The sequence below is a fragment of the Ascaphus truei genome, chromosome 1, assembly GCF_040206685.1.
Source record: "Ascaphus truei isolate aAscTru1 chromosome 1, aAscTru1.hap1, whole genome shotgun sequence".
NCBI lineage: Eukaryota > Metazoa > Chordata > Amphibia > Anura > Ascaphidae > Ascaphus > Ascaphus truei.
In genome coordinates, this window is record NC_134483.1 from 275,506,345 (window position 1) to 275,527,878 (window position 21,534).

At 45.1% G+C, this 21,534-nt stretch overlaps 1 protein-coding gene across 6 annotated transcripts in view; it reads right to left on the reverse strand.

Moving 5' to 3' along the window:
- TBC1D2 (TBC1 domain family member 2) overlaps positions 1-21,534 on the reverse strand; it is a 167,098-nt gene that overhangs the window by 22,496 nt on the left and 123,068 nt on the right. For all 6 annotated transcript variants that reach the window (XM_075604321.1, XM_075604311.1, XM_075604302.1 and 3 more), the window contains 2 exons: positions 5,484-5,604; positions 420-605 (listed from right to left, as the gene is read on the reverse strand). In XM_075604321.1, coding sequence (XP_075460436.1) covers positions 420-605; positions 5,484-5,604 — 307 coding nt within the window. The remainder of the gene's footprint in view (positions 1-419; positions 606-5,483; positions 5,605-21,534) is intronic.

Consider the following 21,534-nt stretch of genomic DNA (forward strand, 5'->3'; position numbering starts at 1 on the left):
CATGAGAGGATCAGAAAAGCAGAGGACTCCGGGATGGAATGGCAATCATACTGTGGGATTCACTAGTGCATTAGTGCAAAATGAATAAAGTGCATACAGTCTCTCTGATACAATGTAAATACTTAAGGCTAAAATGCTAATGTCAGCATATTTCTCATTTAAAAAAACTCTTTCATAAGGTGTGTTTAGCCCAAAATGGATTTTGGGTAGGACTGACTATACCGTACTTCAGCACAAACTCTCTGGTGGTGGCAAATGACCACCAAACGAATAATGGGCAGCTCAATTGGATTCAGTATTTTAAAAATGTGAATGGAACGTTTAACTTTAATTATGAGAGCACATTTATACTGATGTAGCCAACCATTAGTTCAGAACATCGATTACTGAAAGGAAAATTTGGTTGAGGAGTTTTCTACCTTTGTCCCTTCATATAGAAAGGCATCCCAGACTCTGAGGAGAAGGTCACTGACCAAGCTGTCAACAAAGATAACAAGGAACCAGTTGAAGGTGATTAACGAGAGGTCTATTTTGTGCTGCTCAAAGTGATTGGTCAATCGGGGCAACTTTTCTGACAGGAAGTCCTTGAAGACTCTTTGATCCACCTAAAGAAAAAAAAATGGTCTCATATCATTCACTGTTTTCAGTATTAATGCATATGCAATTTAGGTTGGTTAACTTGAACCTTCTTTTGTAAATGCTTCATTTACTACAAGGGGTTTAAGTATCTTTACAAAAGAAGCACTCTTTCAACCTGCTGTAAGTGAGGTTTATAAAATAATTCTGCTCTAAAAACAGAAAGGTAGCAAGTCTTTTTAAATGTATTACTGTAAATAAAGATTAGTGGTACTACTTCCTAATCTTTCCTTAGTGCTACTCAAGCTCTCTTTCCCATGCTTACAACTGTCTTTTAATTGATTAAAACACATTTACTAAAGAACTATTCCATAACCCACCTTCTGGCGCCGGAAGTCATCTTACGGTCCATTTAGATCAAAGAGCTGTAAGGTGTCCTCTGGGACAGGAAAGTGCCTTATGGAATATTTATTTATTTAAATCTCACACATAGGTAGCTGCCTCCGCTACCTATGTGTGAGTTTTACTGTTACTCACGTTTTTACTTAATAAAACGTTTTCTAAACCGGCATTTGTGGCGCCGTTTCTCCCCATATATCTATGGGTGAGGCTACATTTGAAAAATCACTTAAGGGAAGACTGGCTGCTTGCTTCAGCAGAGGAATAACATTGAGCAAAGACACCTTTTCAAGACAGGGCCGTGTGAGTACACCCATAGATTACTATCTGTTCCATATGTAGCCAGGTCTCCCCAGCACTCCAGCATCCCCCTCACCTGCCTGCCGATCGCGGGGGCCGCCGCGTCCAATGGCGGCTCCGTTCGGCGATGGCAGGGGAGAGGGCGGTCAGGTCCCGGCTCGGGGGTTGCCGGGAACGCGTGCGGCCGGTTGCCAAGGCCGCACGTGCGTCTCAGGGCTCCCGGCGCTCCCGGAGCCGGGCGGATAGGGCGCCGCCATTGCGCTTCAGTTCGCACATGCGCAGTAGGTCCCCGGCGGCCCAGATAGCTCGCGCATGCGCAGGGAGGCTGCGAGAGGCAGGGAACAGTTGCGTGAGGGCAGGGAAGGCGCCGGAAAGGTTGCGGCGGCCATTAAGCGTTAGTGTAGGCAGAGGGAGGGCGCGCACGCGGCCCCAATGTTATTGTAAGTGCCCCGGGACTACAATTCCCATAGTGCCTAGCGCGGGAGGCACCAGGTGCCTCATAGGAGCCAATAGGGCTGCAGGACTGCCCTGGATAGATTGGATACATTTCGCGGGCAGAGAGCTACGCAGTTAGTTGGAGCAGCGGAGCTGAAGGGGAAGTAAGGGTGCAGGGAGTGAGTGAAGCTCCTGCATCGCGTAAGGTCCCCTACATCCCAGGTAGGCCCCAACTCCCCACCAGGTTAGTGGGTAATTTATAAGGGACGGCCCTAGATAGGGAGGTCACCCTTAGGTGTGTAAGGTGCAGGTTTTGCAGTGCCACAGCGGGTAATGCTGTGTGCACTGGCAAATAGGACTGTGTGTGTGTTGTCACTGCATGTACTGGGCGCAGTGTGTGCAGCGTGTGTGGGAGTCTGCAGGCTGACTGTGAGAGCTGTGTGTCTGCTGCAGGCTGGTAGTACTAGCGAGTTAGGAGCTAGTGGTTAGTGAGGTTTCTGGACTTGGGGTAGTAGGGGAGGGGGGTAGGTTATTAACCCCGCAGGCCCTAGGAGTTTTCCCCAAGTCACCTCAGGTTGCGGTACATCAGGGACAGGCCCTAGGTTAGGGTTCCTGTCACGCTACTGCCCGTTAGAGAGATAGGGATTCAGCGGCGGTTGCTGTTCCCGTGAAGCGGTTGGACCCACGTTGGGGTTCTGGAGAATATCACCTGGATAGGATCAGACGGATGCATCGCACGTCTGACCCTTTGAGAAGATTGTTGCAGGCCCGAGCACCGGAGTGCTCGGCAGGTAACTTTGAATCCTATGTGCACCAACAGGCCTAGTAGTTCTTAGTGACTGCGCAGTCACCCACGACCTCCGTAGGAGTACGGGACATTGGGTGGGGATTACCGGACACTGGGTGGGAACACCAGACATTGGGCAGAAGGTGATACGGTTATAGCATAAGGTTATGATGTTGTGTAATGTCTTATATGTGTGTTAGTAAAGTGTTTGTTCATTCAGTAAACCTGTTATCCATAATACTGGTGTATGTGGTTTCTGATTGGGTTCCTATGTTAGGGTCATTCTACATTTCCATAGAATACTGCATAGGTGGAGGCGCTGAAAGAAGATACGTTCCAGAGGATTCACCCCAGGCTCTCACTAGCGGAAGCTCAGACCTCCTGTGAGCCGGCAGGTATACGCACCACACCGGTAACACCACATGTTCTACGCACCCACACTATATATGCGATTGGGTGGGGTGGAATACCCGTTACACATATCACTGGTTTTATCCTTTCTCTTTTGTATTTATCTGTTACTATATACTTTCAATATTTATTTGATATCTTTTGCGCCCCCCTGTCCTTTCTCTTTCATATTTCCACTACGAGGATCATGGTAAGATCCTCCTTTGGGGCTGAGCTGCAATCCTAAATTTTGTGTTTTGGTCTGGTATATTTTATATCTATATTTATTTGTCAGACAGTGCTATAGGGAGCGCCCCAATTCACCTTCACTGTGTGTGTGTGTGCGAGTGTGTGTGTGTGTGTGTGAGTGAGAGGGGGAGAGTAAGTGTGTGTGTGTAAGTGAGAGGGGGAGAGTAAGTGTGTGTGTGTGTAAGTGAGAGGGGGAGAGTAAGTGTGTGTGTGTGTGTAAGTGAGAAGGGGAGAGTAAGTGTGTGTGTGTGTGTGTGTGTGTGTGTGTGTGTGTGTGTGTGTGTGTGTGTGTGTGTGTGTGTGTGTGTGTGTGTGTGTGTGTGTGTGTGTGTGTGTGTGTAAGCGAGAGGGGGAGAGTAAGTGTGTGTGTGTTTAAGTGAGAGGGGAGAGTGTTTGTGTGTGCAAGTGAGAGGGTGTGTGTGTGTATGTGTGTAAGTGAGAGGTGGAGTGTGTTGGTGTGTAAGTGAGAGTAGGAGAGAGTGTGTATTGAAGAGAGAGGGGAGAGGGAGCATAAGGGGGAAAGATGGGGGCGAGATATGGGGTGGGGTGCAAGAGTTGGGGTTCTCCAGAATCTCACAATCGAATTCTGGGGTTCCTTAACCAAAAAAAGGTTTAAAACTACTGACTTAAACAGACAATGCATTTTAGAACAACTATTCCAGTGCTACTGTCTTTGATATGGTTTCAAAGAGGATTTTGCATTGGGCATAATATTTACATGGTATAACATTCAGTAACATCATAGATGAGAACACTTTTACATCTAACCAGACAAGGAAACATAATGCATAACTTGTAAAATATCTGAAAAAAACATATTTATTAATAGAAATTGTGAAAACTTGTTTCATTGTATAGAGTAAATGTAATATAGTGTGTTATAGCTTGTCAGCTAGGTATTTAAAAATGTTCACAGTTACATTGTTTGTCTGACTATATTAATGGAAAAAAGGTTTCTTAAATAACACATTCAGCTGAGTACTTCACGATTTTCAATCGATTTCCCACGTTTTCCTAGCCCTTTAATTATAAAACAAATGGTCAAAAAAATGAATACATTAGCTTAGTGAACACCATCACACATGGTGGCCCAAAAAAAGTCTGACGTTTGAACAGCTTCTCAACAGGTACAGTATTTTTATTGTAATATAGTGAAGTTGGCCATCTTGCAGCCTGTAAAAAGTCAATATACTTGAATAGTCATGCTGCACGGCAGGTAACGTTTCATAGCATGTGTGTTAACTAAGGCGCAGAATACATTTTTTGTCACTCTGCCACATCACTTTCTTTTCTTAGGCTGCGGCCCCGCTGCCGCAGAGAACGCTCATGCTTGAGAGCGGTGACGTCACCAACTCACCAAGCATAAGCGCAGGGTGTCCTGCATAATTTTGCAAGCGCGAGCGGGGAGTGGGGGGGGCATCGAACGGGGCTATTTCTGTCAGTAATATGTGTGTTTCTGTGTGTGTGTATGTGTCGGTGTTCTGTGTGCATTAAGTGCTGCTGAGTGTGCTTCAAAGTCAATTTTGTCTGTATCCCCAAGCTTGGGAGAGCGTACCAATTGATTTTAATTGCCGTGAGCGCGCGAAGCACCAAGTGCTCTCAGTGGCAGCGTGGACGCAGCCTTAGGCCTCGGTCCCGCTGCGCTCGTTGGCGCGGGCGGCCACACGCGAGTTCCCACCAGCAGGGGAATCCTGCGGAGCCGGTCCCGGTCCCCCCTGGCTGCACAGCTTACTACACGCTGTGGCGCGTCAGCCGCTACGGGACACAAGAGAATGGTGTTCCCTAGCGTTGACGCGTCACGTGGTGTGGCTGTGAGACAATGGGGAGGGGAGGCTTCGGGAGGAGGAGAGGCTTCGGGGAGCGGGGAGGAGTGTGGAGTGAAAGCAGCGTGCGTGCCTGTCTGTGTGTGTGTATGTGTGTGCCTGAGTGCGTGAGTGCCTGCCTCTGTCTGTGTGTGTGTGTATGAGTGCGTGAGTGCCTGCCTGTGTGTGTGTGTGTGTGTATGAGTGCTTGCGTGTGTGTGTTTAATACTTACCATCAGCAGCTCCAGCCCGAGTCCGTGGAGGGAGGGGGGGGAGAGTAGCGGGTCCCTCCGCTCAAGCCACGCCCCCCCCCCTGTCAAACCTCCCACTCCCGCCCACCTTCCGCTCCCGCTCCCTACAGACCACATATCGCGGTCTGTGTATGTCAGCGCACCGCCTGTCTGCAGTGCGTGCGCGCGCGCTGACTGAGGGAGCGGGGCCTTAGCCTGAGAGTTACATATTTTGAGTGACGATACAAATATAAGAAAACTGTCAGTTGAAACAAGAAACGTCAAACAAAAAGATTCCTATACAGTTACCCTCACCTGAGCAGCTGCTAAATTATTGCTGTAGTAATCTTTTGGCATTATATTTTCAACAATATCAACAAGACACCAAAAGGCGCTCTCCTCTTCTTCCAGGACTAAAAGTGCAACAGCAGCTAACCTAATATAACGAAAGGAATGCAAGAGCTCAATTTTAAAACAGGGTAAGCGCACCATTTACTGTATAGTGGAAATCTAAATTATGTGACTAAGGAAGGAAGAAATTGTCATTTGGGATTTGAACACCAGACTAATATAGCAGCAAAAGCTCCTGACCAGCAAAATATTCCAAAAGAAGAAGCATGTTTATGAGTCAAGCTCAAGCAGTTGGGTTGCTACTTTAAAATGAAAACCCTTGCAAAAGAAAACACACATAGCAACCATGTGAGGTAGGGAATGAATAGCAATGACATAACAAATGTTGATTTGATACACAGAGACTGAAGAACATGGGAATATAAACTCATGCTCAACTTTTTCACACTGGGCATTGGCCTAAATGAAGATAGAGCATTTATATTTCATTGTTGTACAAAAGGCTGTCCTGTTTTCCACTCCGTGTAAAGCCCTAACCAAACAGATATAGATATTTTCTACATAGAGCAATTTTAATTGTATTCCAATCCACTGTATGTTGATATCAAATACCCAGACAATATAAGAGAAATGCTGCACACCTCAAAAAGAAAAATAATGATACAGTTACCGGTGCTCCAGTGTTTGCACGAAAGCCTGCAATCAGTCCTGAACAGATGAACAAAGGAACATATGGCACAACGGGTTTAGCAAATCAAACTCATTTATTGAGCCAACACGACGTTTCGACCATAATGGTCTTTATCAAGTGACAATGGCATTGTCACTTGATAAAGACCATTATGGTTGAAACGTCGTGTTGGCTCAATAAATGAGTTTGATTTGCTAAACCCGTTGTGCCCGATATCAAATACCCAGACACATACAATGTTTACAATAAATCCTTAGTTTGTTCACGGCTCTTGCATTGTTGTATGGTTAAGGTGGTACACCCAAGATTATGGGCTTGGTTACAGTTGCTGTACTGTAACCTGCCCACGCTACACGTGATCTTGAGAAAATCACTATAGCTCCGTACTCCTTAGCTTAAACATTGTTAAAAAAATGTTTCTTCCTCCCCTCTCCCTGTTGAAAGCAGCAATCCCAGCAGACTTTTTTTTTTTACATGGCATTGAAACAAGGGTCTCCAGAGCTGAATCCCATTAATTTCAGCTCTGGGATCCCTTGCTTCCCAAGATACTTACCTCCGTATGGGGTGCTGGTGGCCGCTCCAGCTAGGATAGCTGTGGTTAATGTTTCAAACCTCTTGCGTGCCTCGAGCCAATAGAAAGTGCGGCTTCCTATTGGAAAGCGTGACCAGAACCTTTAAACGGCACTGAGATACCGACACCCAATACGGAGGTAAGTATCTCAGTAAGCAGGGGGTCCCAGCAGCTGAAATGAATGGAGTTCGGCTCCGGAGCCCCATGCTTCAATGCTATGTAAAAAAAGAAATAAACATTCCGCTTGAATTGCTGATTTAAAGGCTTATTTGCTCACCAGGCCAGACTATCAGAAACATGCAGCAAGCATGGATGGCTCTGAAATATCATTGCAAAAGCAATATCTGGCACATGAAAAAATAGGTACACTAGTATCAGTGATGCATTAATTTGCTTCCAAACAAATGAGCACCTCCTACGGAGGTATATATTTTTCATATGATCAGAACAGCGCTATTATTTTTAGCTCTGGGAACCCCCGTGGTTCTGAGAATACTCACTGGTGAAGGCCCAGTCGTTGGAAGGCCATTTAAATCTTCTCCGGAAACACCAGTAACTTCACCAGTATCTCCTGAGCCTGCGGGTCCCTGGAGCTAAAAATAACACTGTTTTTCTCCAGGGAACCCCTGGTTCCCAAGTTATAAAAAAAACATATGTAATATCAGCAGAATTGCTGCTTTACGATAGTTTACTATTGGTAGAGAAAATTTTACCAATAAAAGATTTCTATTAATTTGCACAGAAATGTATACACACTAGAGGAGTGAAAATACATTCCCTCTGATATGTTGTTAGTGTATTAGTAGTTTTCCAGCAGCTCTAGTTAGACCAAGTTCTGAGCTTCAATCAATGGGTGCATGAGAGAGGCAATAGAGCTCTTCTCTTCTAGCAGAAATAGGCACAATAAGTTTAGATCATTGGTGGGCCGTATGCAGCACTCTGGGGCTTCCCCTGTGGCCCCCAAACGCTGGTCACCTCTGCAGTTTGCTCTCTCACCAGTGGAGAGGGAGTGGAGTTATTTCTGGTGTGAATTATGGCTTCTTCCTGCTCCCTCAGCTGCCTAATTACTGTGCTAATCACTAGTTTCGAGTGTAAGGAGAGGAGTGGGACACAGTATTCATCAGTGTGCTGGCATTAACCAGAGTGGAGGGGGCGTGGAGAAGCTCTTACCCACAGCCACAACATCCTTGGCTGTGCACACACACACACATGTGGGAGGGTATGGTAATTAAATGCAGGATTTTATTACGATAGCTCATAATATGCAGTTTCACTATTTTTTGCTGTTACCAATCCAGCATCTACTGCAGCAAAAGTCTGAAAGGGACATGTAACAGGGTCTTATCCCTTTTAACAGGCTTGCCTCTAATCCAGCAGTGTGCTGGTTAATTGCTGGTGCAATCAACCACACCTGCTAATAACAGCTCTGTGAAATAGCCTGTTCTGAGACAGGAAGAAGAATTCCTTAGTCTCACAATTGGAGGCTGAACCCAGGAAGGACAGAAAGATTTCCTTAGCTCACCTTTGGTGAGCTGACCCAGGAAAGCAGAGAAGCCTGCACACAGACACTGTCTTGAGCACAATGGGGTGCTGAGATAAAGACACTCAGAGACCTATATTCCTGGACACAGGGGACCCAGGAACCTACAAGAGACTGACATGAAGGGCCACCTGATTTAAATGTATCGCTTGAGACTTTGGGGAATAGGGTGCTAATGGGATTATCCCTCCAGCCCTGCAGATAGGGACTGGGGAAGTAAATTAGCCCTTACACAGGGATAGGCGTTTGTTGTTTTTGTTGTTTCCATATTTTTGCTGTGCTATTTAAGGAAACAGGCAATAAAGCCTTATTTTAATTTCACCTTAAAACAGTCTCCATTACGTAACTCTGAACACGTCTCTTACAGGACCTAAAATCTGATGTATACATTAAATCAACACGCTTTGTTGTTGTTTTGTTGTGCTTACAGTGCTTCTCTCTCTACCTAACAAATTCAGATAATACAACAAACAGCTACAGTAAGAAGTTACCACTGAGCAGAAACATTTACATAATCTAAGGCCTCGTTCAGGGTGCTGGCTTCGGAGGGAGGGCGTGCTGCTGTGCGAGCTGCCGTGGGACACAAAGTATTCAATTTGAATACTGGTTGTCAGGGTAGCAGCTGCCCTGTCTCCGAAGCCAGGAGTTGAAGCTGGCTACAGTTTCACTAAACGAAAATTTCGTTTTTTGAAGCTGCAGCAGCGTCACAGGGACCTAGGCAGCCAATGAAATCATTCTTCAGAATGATTTCATGACTGCAACTTGGATCCCTAAGCTGCTACCTGTAACCCCGCCCCCTCCTCAACTCCTAAAATAGTCTGCCGGGGATAAACACAGATCGCCCAGCAAACTGCCGCCCTCCCTCCCGCCCTCCCTCCGAGTCCTGCAGCTGGCACCCTGAACGAGGCCTTAAGGGAAGAAGGGGAAGTTAGACTATGTGGTACAAAAGGGGAAAAATTATAGAGGGCCATATTCACTAAGTGGCCCATTCAGTAAACAGCCATGGCATTGCATAATTCAAGTGAGCGTCATGCAGCTTGAATGCATGGCTCTATTTTCCTTGACATTAGGTGACAGGTGAACAATACACATAAAAAAAAAACCAGAACTTCACCTATGCTGAGTAATGATGCCTGATGGAATGTACAAGCAAAGCACAGCTGCTGCTTATTTTGCATTATGGATTACATCACATTGTTATAATAAGCTGATAAACAAAGAATAAGTGAACACTAGTAAATATTAAAGGATCCAGTACAAAGAATATTCAGTAAGTGCTCAGGTAGATAAAGATAAATGGTGATACAACAGGATAGTATAACATACTTCAGCGTATATTGAGAATATCAAACACAGGTCACTAATACACTAATACAATGAGCATTAGCAGCGACCAAGCAGGATGAGGGAGCAGGAAACACCATATGTCATATGCAGCGGCGTCAGAATATGAGAATTAAGCAATACCAGTGTGTGTCACAATAAGTAGGTAGATGAAAAGAGATGGAAGATAAGCATATGAATGTACATAAAAAATGAAGATAAAAATAGCAAGCGTTGATGAACAAACAGTCCAGCTATGAAACACATTAGAAAAATGTTTGTCCTTGAAGAGAGCACGAAGGAAAGAAGACATGCCCACAGAGAGACATCACCACAATCCGTGGGACAGGAGGCACGTGAATGCAGATGGGCCAAGAAGGGACTTTTACAGATTAGCTTTGTGATTACCTTTGTGACTGCTTTATTTTACTCTTTTACTGATGCTTTATATTTAAGCTGGTTTATCATTTTTCGGGACTTTGACATCACATGGAGATGTGCACCAAGCGACCTATTTATAAAAACACTATCTAACACTGTGTAGTATATTTAGAATAAACATCACCATGCAAGTATAGTGACAATATGTCACTATAGGTGCTGCACAAAAAGTAAACATGTCACGTGGACATACCTTTCACATAACTTTTGTTTTCCTTCACTTTAAGATCCAATTAGTGATATATTTTTAATCATGTTTATCACAATATACTTAACCCATACATGACTTATTTGTGCACATTTCAACTACAATTTAATTTTGTTCAGTAAGATGTTTTTCAAAATTGTTCTATAGATATGATCAAGCAAGTGAATAAATAGTAATATGCACAGATGCAGAAAAGAGTATTCAAGAAATAGTGAAAGGATTTGCATTGTGATAAAAATAATGCAGTACCAGAACTCCAATACATGTTTGGCTACACTAGCACTTAATGCAGTTATTGTTCTGGTTTGGAAAAAAAAAAAAAAAAATATATATATATATATATATATATATATATATATATATATACACAACACTTGACCTAAGGCAATATTCTTGGATACAACAGGTGGTATCAGTCTTTCTAAAGACTTAGATATACATTGAGACATTTATTCTCGCATATACAGTGTTTACCTCTTGCTACTAACCAATTGGTTCATTTTATTTTGTACTCAAGGTAGTTTTAATAAATATATGTTTAGGATACTATTACTCATCTCATCATATTAATTGTTCACCTTCATTGTTCCGTTATAGTGGAATTATCTACACTTACCAACTGTATGAGCAAGGAATTCCTCGTTCCCAATTGGATTCAGTGACGGTTGTTTTTTGGGATCCCCTTCGTTGACAGTGCTTCATTTTTTGATTTTATTACATTGTGGATTTCCAATTATATCACATCAATGTTCCCTTCCCCTATTTGCGCCTAGGTCATCTTCACACACATATATATATAGTGGTTGACAAATCGCCAAAAAATCTACTCGCCACACAAAAAAATCTACTCGCCACCTAGTACCAAACGTGTGCTGCTTGGGCCAATATTTACTCGCCCGGGGGTTAAATCCACTCGCCCGGGGCGAGCAAATGTATAGGTTTGTCGAACACTGTATATATATATATATATATATATATATATATATATATATATATATATATATATATATATACACAGTGGTTGACAAAAAAAAATCTACTCGCCACCTAGTACCAAACGTGTGCTGCTTGGGCCAATATTTACTCGCCCGGGGGTTAAATCCACTCGCCCGGGGCGAGCAAATGTATAGGTTTGTCGAACACTGTATATATATATATTTATATATAATATATATATATAATTGTTTTTTTTTTGTGGCTGGGTCAGTAAGACTCTTAGACAGTGGTTTAAGCTTTAAGTGCAGTGATTAGAAATCAAACCATAAAATAAAAACCTACTCCCCTTTGGGAGACTTACTAACCACTCAAGCTCTTTCTACCTGGCTGGCCCGCTAAGCTAGTTACCAGCCCAAAACATATAATACAATTCCAAAACGACTAAAAATAAATATCAGTCCTTATCTGTTGTGGGAACTCAGTTCCAAGAGAGACTACGAAATCCCTTTGCACACAGCAATCTGGACAGGACAGCTCTGCTCCCTCAGCAGTCTATGGAATGCTGATTCCTTGTAGTCAAACCCCACATCCAGCAGGCTTGGGGAACTTGTAGCAGCTTCCTTCCTGCCTTTAAGCCCCAGTTCATTCAGGTCTGCTTAATTAGCTCCACTTGCATCTAGACTCTCCAGGGGAGGTTAACTGCCTACATGCTGGAACATACACTATGCAAGCTCTCTCCAACCTGCGCAGACAGTGGCTCCATTACATATCCCCCCCAAGCGTAACATTGCCTTGTGGATCGGCAAGTGCAATGTGAAGTCATGATTGAAGAGAAGACTCGTGCCAAAGTCTTTATACCTTTTGACGTCACGCAGTATCTCTTCAAGTATTCGCTCTAGTTCCTCACGTATTAGGCCTTCTTGCTCAAATTTATCTTTCCATTTCTCCACCTCCTCTTTCACTCACTTAGCAAGAAGTACTTCCACGCATTGTGTGATCTTCTCATCCGTGCCGCCTCCTCATCCGTGTAGCGTGATCTCCTCGTCAGGGTCACTCGCACGACGATCTGTCTGGCTTAGCATCATTTAGCTACAGTACTTCAACTTTGGAGGGGTTTTCATTAACCCCAAGTGCACCCCATGGCACCTCTCTTTTACAGTTGACGGACTTATAGATTTGGGCCTCACTTTCAGCCTCATTAATTTACTCTGATGGGAGCATCGCTGGATAATACATAATGGATATAATGCTGCACACCATGAACAAATCAAATATACTTGCAGTTACCAGTGCTCCTGATCCAGGGGGTACCTGTCTGAAGAAACTCCAAGAACTATATAAAAATAGATGTTCCAGGGCACTACAGATTTGTCAAAAAAAGAATTTATTCAATCATTAAACACATTTAATGATTGAATAAATTCTTTTTTTGGCAAATCTGTAGTGCACTGGAACATCTATTTTTATATAGCACCGCTGGATAGTCAGTAAATTTTTCCTCAGCGTACGATCGCGGACACATTTCCTTCTCATTCTTAAAACTACATCTTTATAGTGGCTGCTTTTATGGCAAGGATGCTACTTTTGACCCCGTTGACATGGTAGTACGTCTGGAGCTTTAATGCACAACTCCACCGTACCTTTGTCCTTGTTTTCCGCGTTTTAGTGGAACAGTTTGTAGTACCGAAATGGCATTGCAGATATGCTTATCGAAATGCACAGCTTACTTGGCTATGTCGTAGAATCAATATCCAGACTGTATGGCACCAGTCACAGAGCGTTTACCAAAATAGCTTTCTCTTGCCATCCTTCTTTGGAAAAACGCCCTGCAGTATTCCTGATATGTCAGAATGTTTTTCTCTTTTTGAAGCAGGTTTAGTTCATCAGTGAGAGACCTCCTGTTTCTTGCGTGCCTCCTGTAATTTTCCATGGTCTCCTTCTGTGACCCAATTGTCTCTTTTAATTTTGTAATCTCAGTATCTTTGGCCTCTACTGGCTTCCGAGCTGGTTACGTTTTCTTTTTAACAGCTTCGGCTTGATCCTGCAGTTCCCTTCTTAGAGCCTCCACCTACTCCTGATGCTTGCTCTGCGCCTGCATCAGCGCATCCTTCATCATATTTTGGAGCTCTGCAAATTATGTTGTTAGAGTTTTCCACACCTCTTTCTCCTGGGCGTAATGACTTTTGGGAATGGAGAAGCTCCTCTGCTTCTCCAGCTATCGCTCCAGTTTCTGGATCTTCTCCTACTCCCTCTCATACAGAATCACCTGACCTCTAAGCTCCTCCTCCAGCGATGCTCTGGTAATAGTCAGTGTGGCCTTCAGCTCCTCCTGCTGCACTCCGGGGACACACTGGGTACTCATATTCTCCTGTAGAAATTTTACTTCATTAGCAGCCTGGACACTTTCTTCCTGCAGAACCTGCTGCTTCTCCTCCACATCCGCTGGATTCTCCTTGGCCTCCTGCAGACTCGCACAGAGATCTTGCAGCTGGCTCTGCCATATATGCTCTACTTGAGTGCACTGCACCAGGGAGATACCTTCTTTTTGCAGCACTCTCTGCATTCACCAGTGCTTCCTGCACTTTTAAGTTTTCCTGCGCCAATTCCTTATTTATTTTACAAACCTCTGCGTTAACTGCCTGAACCTCTAACTGAGAGACTTCCGGTTCTGTGATGAAATGATGAACTTTTTTCTGGGACATCTCATAGCACTGTTTCCAGCGAGCCCCCATTTTGTCCGACTCGCTCGACTTTCTGTCCATGGCGATAACAGTAGTCTTTGTTGTCTCAAGGTCAGTCAGATGTGAAACTTCCTCCTTGCAGTTTATGTTCTCTATTTTTATTGTCTCTATATCACTCAAGACCTTCTCATAGACCTACTTCAACATACACAACTCTGTGTTTAGACCGTGGTCCTCCTGGTGAGAGTGTTCCAGCTCTGTAGAGAGAGTGTTAACCTCTTTCTGAGAGACGTCAAATTCTCTATGGCAATTGCAAACCTCTTGCAGAGCCTCCTCATATTCCTGTTTTAGGTTAGCAATCATTTTTGTCAGACTTGCTCTGCTTCTCACCCATGGTGGCCATCACAGTTTTTTCCCTCTCCAGACTAGTCGTCAGCTTCTCCAACTCATTCCGTAAGAGACATTCTGGTGTCTACAAAGCAGCATACTCACATAAAGCTGGGCCTATACACCTCTGTAACTTGACGGTAGCTTCCTGTAACTTTGTGTTAGCTTCCTGTAACTTTGTGTTAGCCTCTTGCTCCTTATCGAAACGTTCCTGGAGGACATCATAATCAAGGGGGGCAGATTGTGGAGTGCAGAAGTTAAGGCACCTTTATCCTGGGGCAAGGATTCATCTTTCTTTCGTTCCTCCTTTTTCTGTGCCGCCATTCACATGACAATTACGCAAGTCACTCCGGGCAGCAGCACATCTCGGCTGCTTTCTGACGCACGTTGTCCTGACATCGCAGGCTCACCAACTGTTTCCTTAACCTCCTTGCACTCACTACATGTTGCTTGCTGCTGCAACTGTGGGAGACAATATTCCTCATGCTGCTCCTGTTGCCAACGATTATATTTGAGAATTTGGGGACAAGATTCTTTTGTGTGACCCATTTCATGACAGGCCCAGCATACTGACTCCTTCAGATCATCACCTGATTTCCTTCTAGCTGGCATGGCTCTGAATTCCTGGTTAATGACTCCGGTGTTATAGGGTCTTGCACTCTGGTCATATGTCGCTGGTGCAGCTTTCATCAGCGGGTTCGGCTCTCTTCCTAGGGCCACATACGAGTCGTCGTCATTATCCTCATCATCATACTGTAGTATGGCATGAAGGGACACTGTTTCACATGGTTACGTGCACCCGACGGGGCAGACAAGTTGTATTTGCTCTACAATGTTTGAACCTTCTTGGTTTATGTTAGTGCAACATCTTTGCAATCATCCGTTTTCACTTTCTTTCAGACCCAACAGGGCAGACTTTACACACAGCACTTGCTAGCTGCAATTTCACTCTCATCAGCAAAAACATTTTGTTTTTGGTTTTCTGCCTGGGTTCATAGCTTTAATACATCTTCATCTACTGACCCCCAGAGGTGTAGCATCCCACTAATGCCACCACCTGTGGCAGGATGGCCTCGCAGCAGGATCAGTAAGACTCTGAAGTTTAAAAGGAAGTTCAAAAGAAGTGAGGAAGAAGTGGACACCCCATCTGGCCCTGATTCCTGCATTTGACCTACGCTGGAAAGGAGGATTTCATCATTACCAGACTGCATCATTACTGCTGTGATGCTGCCTTTACCATTTATATTTGCTGTGACTTCACTTCTTCTCAAATTATGCACTTCTTTCTACCAGCCTCAGTATGTCTCAAACTCTATTCATATATCTCCATCTCTCCTTTCGTCACCATTTCTCAGTTCACATGAACTCCTTTCTTACCTGCATCCTCTGACACCACACAGCTATATCCCCTGCACTAAAAAACACCCCTACAAATCCTCCTCACACATCCTCTTTCTATCCATGCTTCTCCTCCTTGCTTCTGGGGATATCTCTCCCAATCCTGGTCCCTGTCTTATTTCAACTTGCTCTCGTCCTCGCCTCCCACATGCAACTTCTACTCCTTCTGGTGTCAACCCCTCCAACCTCATACCCATCCCCTGCCACCCTCCCTCCTCTCTCCCTTTCTCCTGTGCCCTTTGGAACGCACGCTCTCTTTCTAACAAGTTCCTCTCTGTACATGACTTCTTTCTCACTCCCTGCTTCTCTTTGCTATAACTGAGACCTGGCTCACTCAGTCTGACTCTGCTCTGGAAGCTGCCCTCTCCTATGGTGGCCTTTCCTTCTCCCACACTCCGCGCCCTGATGGCAGGGGTGGAGGCGTGGGGCTCCTGCTCTCCTCTGTCTGCCATTACCGAACCCTTCCTATTCCCCCCTCTCTTGCTTTTCCCTCCTTTGAGGCTCACACTGTCCAGATCTTCTCTCCTCTCCCTGTTCATGTGGCGGTCATCTATCGCCCACCTACCTCTACTCATCCCCCTTCTGCCTTTCTCTCTCACTTTGAATCCTGACTCTCTTTCTTCCTCTCCTCAGACTCCCCTGTTCTTCTCCTTGGGGACTTCAATTGCCCCATTGATGACCCCTCTCTCTCTTGGGCTTCCCGCTTTCTTTCTCTTACCTCTTCTTTTGGCCTTCAACAGTGGACTGCAGCAAGCACCCACAAGGATGGCCACTACTTAGACCTGGTTTTCACTAAAAACTTCTCTCTCTCTGATTTCTCCATTTCCCCTTTTCCTCTCTCTGACCATCATCTCATCTCATTCTCTTTATCTCGCATCTCCCCTTCTCCACCTCCATCTACCCCCCGGTTCTGCAGAAACCTGCGCTCTATTCACTTACCTGACTTTGAGTCCACTTTACGCTCCTCCCTCTCCTCTCTCAGCTCTGCTACAGACCCTGACAACCTGGTCAGAAAGTACAACTCTGTCTTGTCCTCGTCTCTTGATCTACATGCCCCGCTTTCTCTCTGCCGCCCTCGCCCTTCTAACCCTAGACCCTGGCTAAATTCCCACACGCGCATGCTGTGTTCCTCCACTCGTTCCTCTGAACGCCTCTGGAGGAAGTCTCACACTCTCGCAGACTTCCTTCACTACAAATTTATGCTATCCTGTTTCAACTCTGCCCTCTCGCAAGCTAAACAAGCCTACTTTTCTGCACTAATCAACATGCACAAGTCTAACCCACGCCGACTGTTCTCTGTCTTTGATACTCTACTCAAACCACCCTCAGCTGCCTCTCCTTCCTCCATCTCCGCTCAGGACTTTGCTGACTATTTTAAGGAAAAGGTGGAATCCATACGGCAGAACATCCCCTCTGTTTCTTCCCCCCATCCTACACCTCTTCTTAACTCTCCTCCTGCCTTCCTTGAGTCTTTTTCCACTGTCTCAGAGGAGGATGTGTCGCTATTGATCTCCTCTTCTCCCTCTACCACTTGCCCTCTTGACCCCATTCCCTCCCATCTCCTAAAACCTCTAGCTCCTACTATAATCCCTACGCTTACACACATTTTTAACTCCTCCCTCTGCTCTGGAACCTTTCCATCCTCCTTCAAACATTCATACCATTACTCAAAAACAGCAAGCTTGACCCTACCTGTCTTTCTAACTATCGACCTGTCTCCCTCCTGCCTTTTGCCTCTAAACTACTTGAACGTCTTGTATTCTCTCGTTTGCTCCATTTTCTCAACACCTATTCTCTCCTAGACCCTCTACAATCTGGCTTCCGCACTGCTCACTCCACCGAAACAGCCCTCACTAAAATAACTGACGACCTCCATTCTGCCAAAGACAGAGGTCATTACACTCTGCTCATATTACTCGACCTCTCTGCAGCATTTGACACCGTGGACCACCCTCTTCTCCTCCACATTCTCCATACTCTAGGTATTCGGAACAAAGCTCTATCCTGGATCTCATCCTACCTCTCCCATCGTACTTTTAGTGTCTCTTCTGCTAACACCTCCTCCTCTATTGATCTCTCTGTGGGGGTACCCCAGGGCTCTGTCCTGGGACCTCTTCTCTTTTCTCTGTACACACTCTCTCTAGGTGACCTAATAACATCTTTTGGGTTTAATTATCACCTCTATGCCGACGACACACAAATATACTTTTCAACACCTGACCTTACACCTGCTGTACAAACCAAAGTTTCTGAATGTCTCTCTGCTATATCATCCTGGATGGCCCTCCGACGCCTTAAACTCAACATGGCTAAAACAGAGCTCCTCATACTTCCTCCCAAACCTGGCCCTACTACCTCCTTCCACATTACTGTTGGAACTACAATCATTCACCCAGTAGCCCAAGCACGCTGCCTAGGGGTCACATTCGACTCCTCTCTCACATTCGCCCCTCACATTCAAAACATTTCTAAAACTTATCGCTTTTTCCTCCGCAATATAACTAAGATACGCCCTTTCCTCTGTTGTTCGACTGCTAAAACTCTGACTCAGGCCCTCATTCTCTCCCGTCTTGATTACTGTAACCTCTTGCTGTCCGGCCTTCCTGCCTCTCACCTGTCTCCCCTACAATCTATCCTAAATGCTGCTGCCAGAATCACTCTACTCTTTCCTAGATATGTCTCAGCATCTCCCCTCATGAAATCCCTCTCCTGGCTTCCGATCAAATCCCGCATCTCACACTCCATTCTTCTCCTCACTTTTAAAGCTTTACATTCTTCTGCCCCTCCTTACATCTCATCCCTAATTTCTCGGTATGCACCATCCAGACTCTTGCGTTCTTCTCAAGGATGTCTTCTTTCTACCCCCTTTGTATCTAAAGCCCTCTCCCGCCTTAAACCTTTTTCACTGACTGCCCCACACCTCTGGAATGCCCTTCCCCTCAGTACCCGACTAGCACCCTCTCTATCCACCTTTAAGACCCACCTTAAGATACACTTGCTTAATGAAGCATATGAATAGCACTGTGGATATTCTAAACATGATACATAAAGCTTGGCCCCCTGCAGACGCACTTACCAGAACTCCCTCCTACTGTCTCTGTACGTTCTCCCTACCTACCAATTAGACTGTAAGCTCCTCGGGGCAGGGACTCCTCTTCCGAAATGTTACTTTTATGTCTAAAGCACTTATTCCCATGATCTGTTATTTATATTATCTGTTATTTATTTGATTACCACATGTATTACTACTGTGAAGCGCTATGTACACTAATGGCGCTATATAAATAAAGACATACAATACAATACAATACTCTTAGACAGTGGTTTAAGCTGAAAGTGCAGTGATTTATTCTGTAAAATAACAACTAAAATTAGGCACACATTCCCTTTAAGAAACTAAAACATTAAATAAAAACCTACTCCCCTATTGGAGACATACTAACCACACACGCCTCTACTTGGCAGGCCCGCTAAGCTGGTTATCAGCCAAAACATATAATACAATTCGAAAACGACTAGAAAGACATATCAAAGTCCCTTTGCACACAGCAATCTGGACAGAACTCCCTCAGCAGTCTATGGAACGCTGATTCCTTGAAAGCAAACCCCACATCCAGCAGAATTGGGGAACTGTACCAACCAGCTTCCTTCCTGGTTGGGAAAAATTCTCTCCCTCTCTGGGGAAAAACAATCGCTCCTTGTGGCAGTGTGAGGATCGGCGTAAGGTCCCGCCCCCTTCAAGCATCTCGCAATACACATCAGCCACAAACGGCACCCAGCCGCCGCAGGGATCGTCTCCAGGCTTCGCCCCTGTGATGCATCCCGCGACGTCATGGGTCATGCACGTCAGCCGCAACCCACGTGCTGGCGCAGCGCCTCTAGGAAGAGAGACACCGCAGGGGCTGCTTCAAGGGTCTGCTTTCGTGATGACATGGGCAGCGCACAGCGCGCTCTGACTACGCGCAGACATTGCGCAGACATAGGCACTCAAGCGGTTAATTCAATCCATTATCCCACAGCTGCTACTGACTCCGCCCCTGCCTATCGGTACACAGCATAACTATGATGCTCATCTCTGCAGCTTCCCCATTGGCTCTCTGTGCTTTATATGCTCAGCCAGCCCCTTGGCAAATTGGCTGAGCATAAACTTGTTTTCATTTGTGTGCTTACCTCCAGCTTCCTGTTGCCTTGTCTTGTTTCGCTCCTGTATTTTGACCTCAGCTTGCAGCCAGACTCCCAACTTCTCTGACCCCTGGACCACGGCTACGGGCTCGACTATTCTACTCTCTCTACCCCTGGACCCCGGCACTGCATCAACGACTATCTGATCTCTCCACTCCTTGACCATGGCAAGTACCTCGACCAATCTGACCTCTCTTACCCTGACCCGGCTACACGACTACCACTCTGCACGTGTCTGCTCGGTTGTTGGTCGGTGGCTTTCAATATCCCCACCTCAGCCACGCGGTCCCGCCATGTTTGTGGTGAGCACTTCGTTACAGGCAGCTTCCTTCCTGCATTTAAGCCCTTGTTCTTTCGGGTCTGTTTAATTAGCTCCACCTGAATCTAGACTCTCCATAGGAAGTTAACTGTCTGCATGCTGGAATATACACTCTGCAAGCGCTCTCCAACCTGTGCAGACAGTGACTCCGTCACAATATATAACATGTCATGTCAATTAGAAAAGCCGTTATTGATGCTCATTGGTCTAGAAAGGGTTACTAAACCATTTCTAAGGGTTTGGGGCTCCACCAGTTCCCTATCAGACAACAGAGAGAATTCAAAACCACAGTCACACTACCAAGGAGCAGTTATCCTACCAAAATCTCTAAAAACTAACAAGCAAATCCCAGGAAGTAACAAAGAATCCCAGAGTAACATCCAAGGATCTGCAGCCCACTTTCGCCTTGGCTAATGTGAGTGTTCATGACTCAATTATCAGAAAATGACTGAACAAGAATGGTGTTCATAGAAGGATAGCCAGGAGGCTCTCTAAAAAATAACATTGCTTCCGTCAGAAGTTCGCCAAAGAGCACATAGTTGATCCACCAGACTTCTGGAACAATGTCCTCTGGACAGACGAGTCAAAGGTAGAACTTTTTGGCCACAATCAGAAATGTTATGTTTGGCAAAAAACAAAACTGCGTTTCAACAGAAGAATCTGATCCCAATCGTCAAGCATGGTGGTGGGTGTGTGATGGTTTAGGGCTGCTTTGGTGTCTCAGGACCTGGATGGCTTGCCATCAAGAACACAACAATGAATTCTGCAAACTATCAGAAGATTCTAGAGAAGAATGTCAGGCCATCCGTCCCTGAGCTGCAGCTGAAACAAAAGTGGTTCATCCAGCAAGACAATGATCCTAAACAAACAAGCAGATCTACAAAAGAATGTCTGCAGAAGAAGAAAAAGCAGATCTACAAAAGAATGGCTGCAGAAGAAGAACTTCTGCATTTTTAGAATGGCCTATTCAAAGCCCGGACCTAAACCACCAACAAAATCTTGTGGCAGGACCTGAAGTAAGCTGTCCATGCAAGGTAGCCTTCAAATGTCAGTGTGTTGAAGCAGTTCTGTAAGGAGGAATGGGCCAAAATTCCTCAAAACCGATGTGAGAGACTGACCAGCAGTTATAGACACGCTAAGTTTAAGTTATTGTTTCTCAAGGGGTACTGAATCAAAAGGCTCACATACTTTTTCACACATGGCTATTGAATGTTTAATCATTTGTGGATAAATAAATGTTGAAAAAGTATCATGTTTTTGTGTCATTTGTTTGACCAGGTTATCTTTGTCTATTATTAGGACTTAGAGCTGGATATCTTCTTGCCGCACTATTCTAAT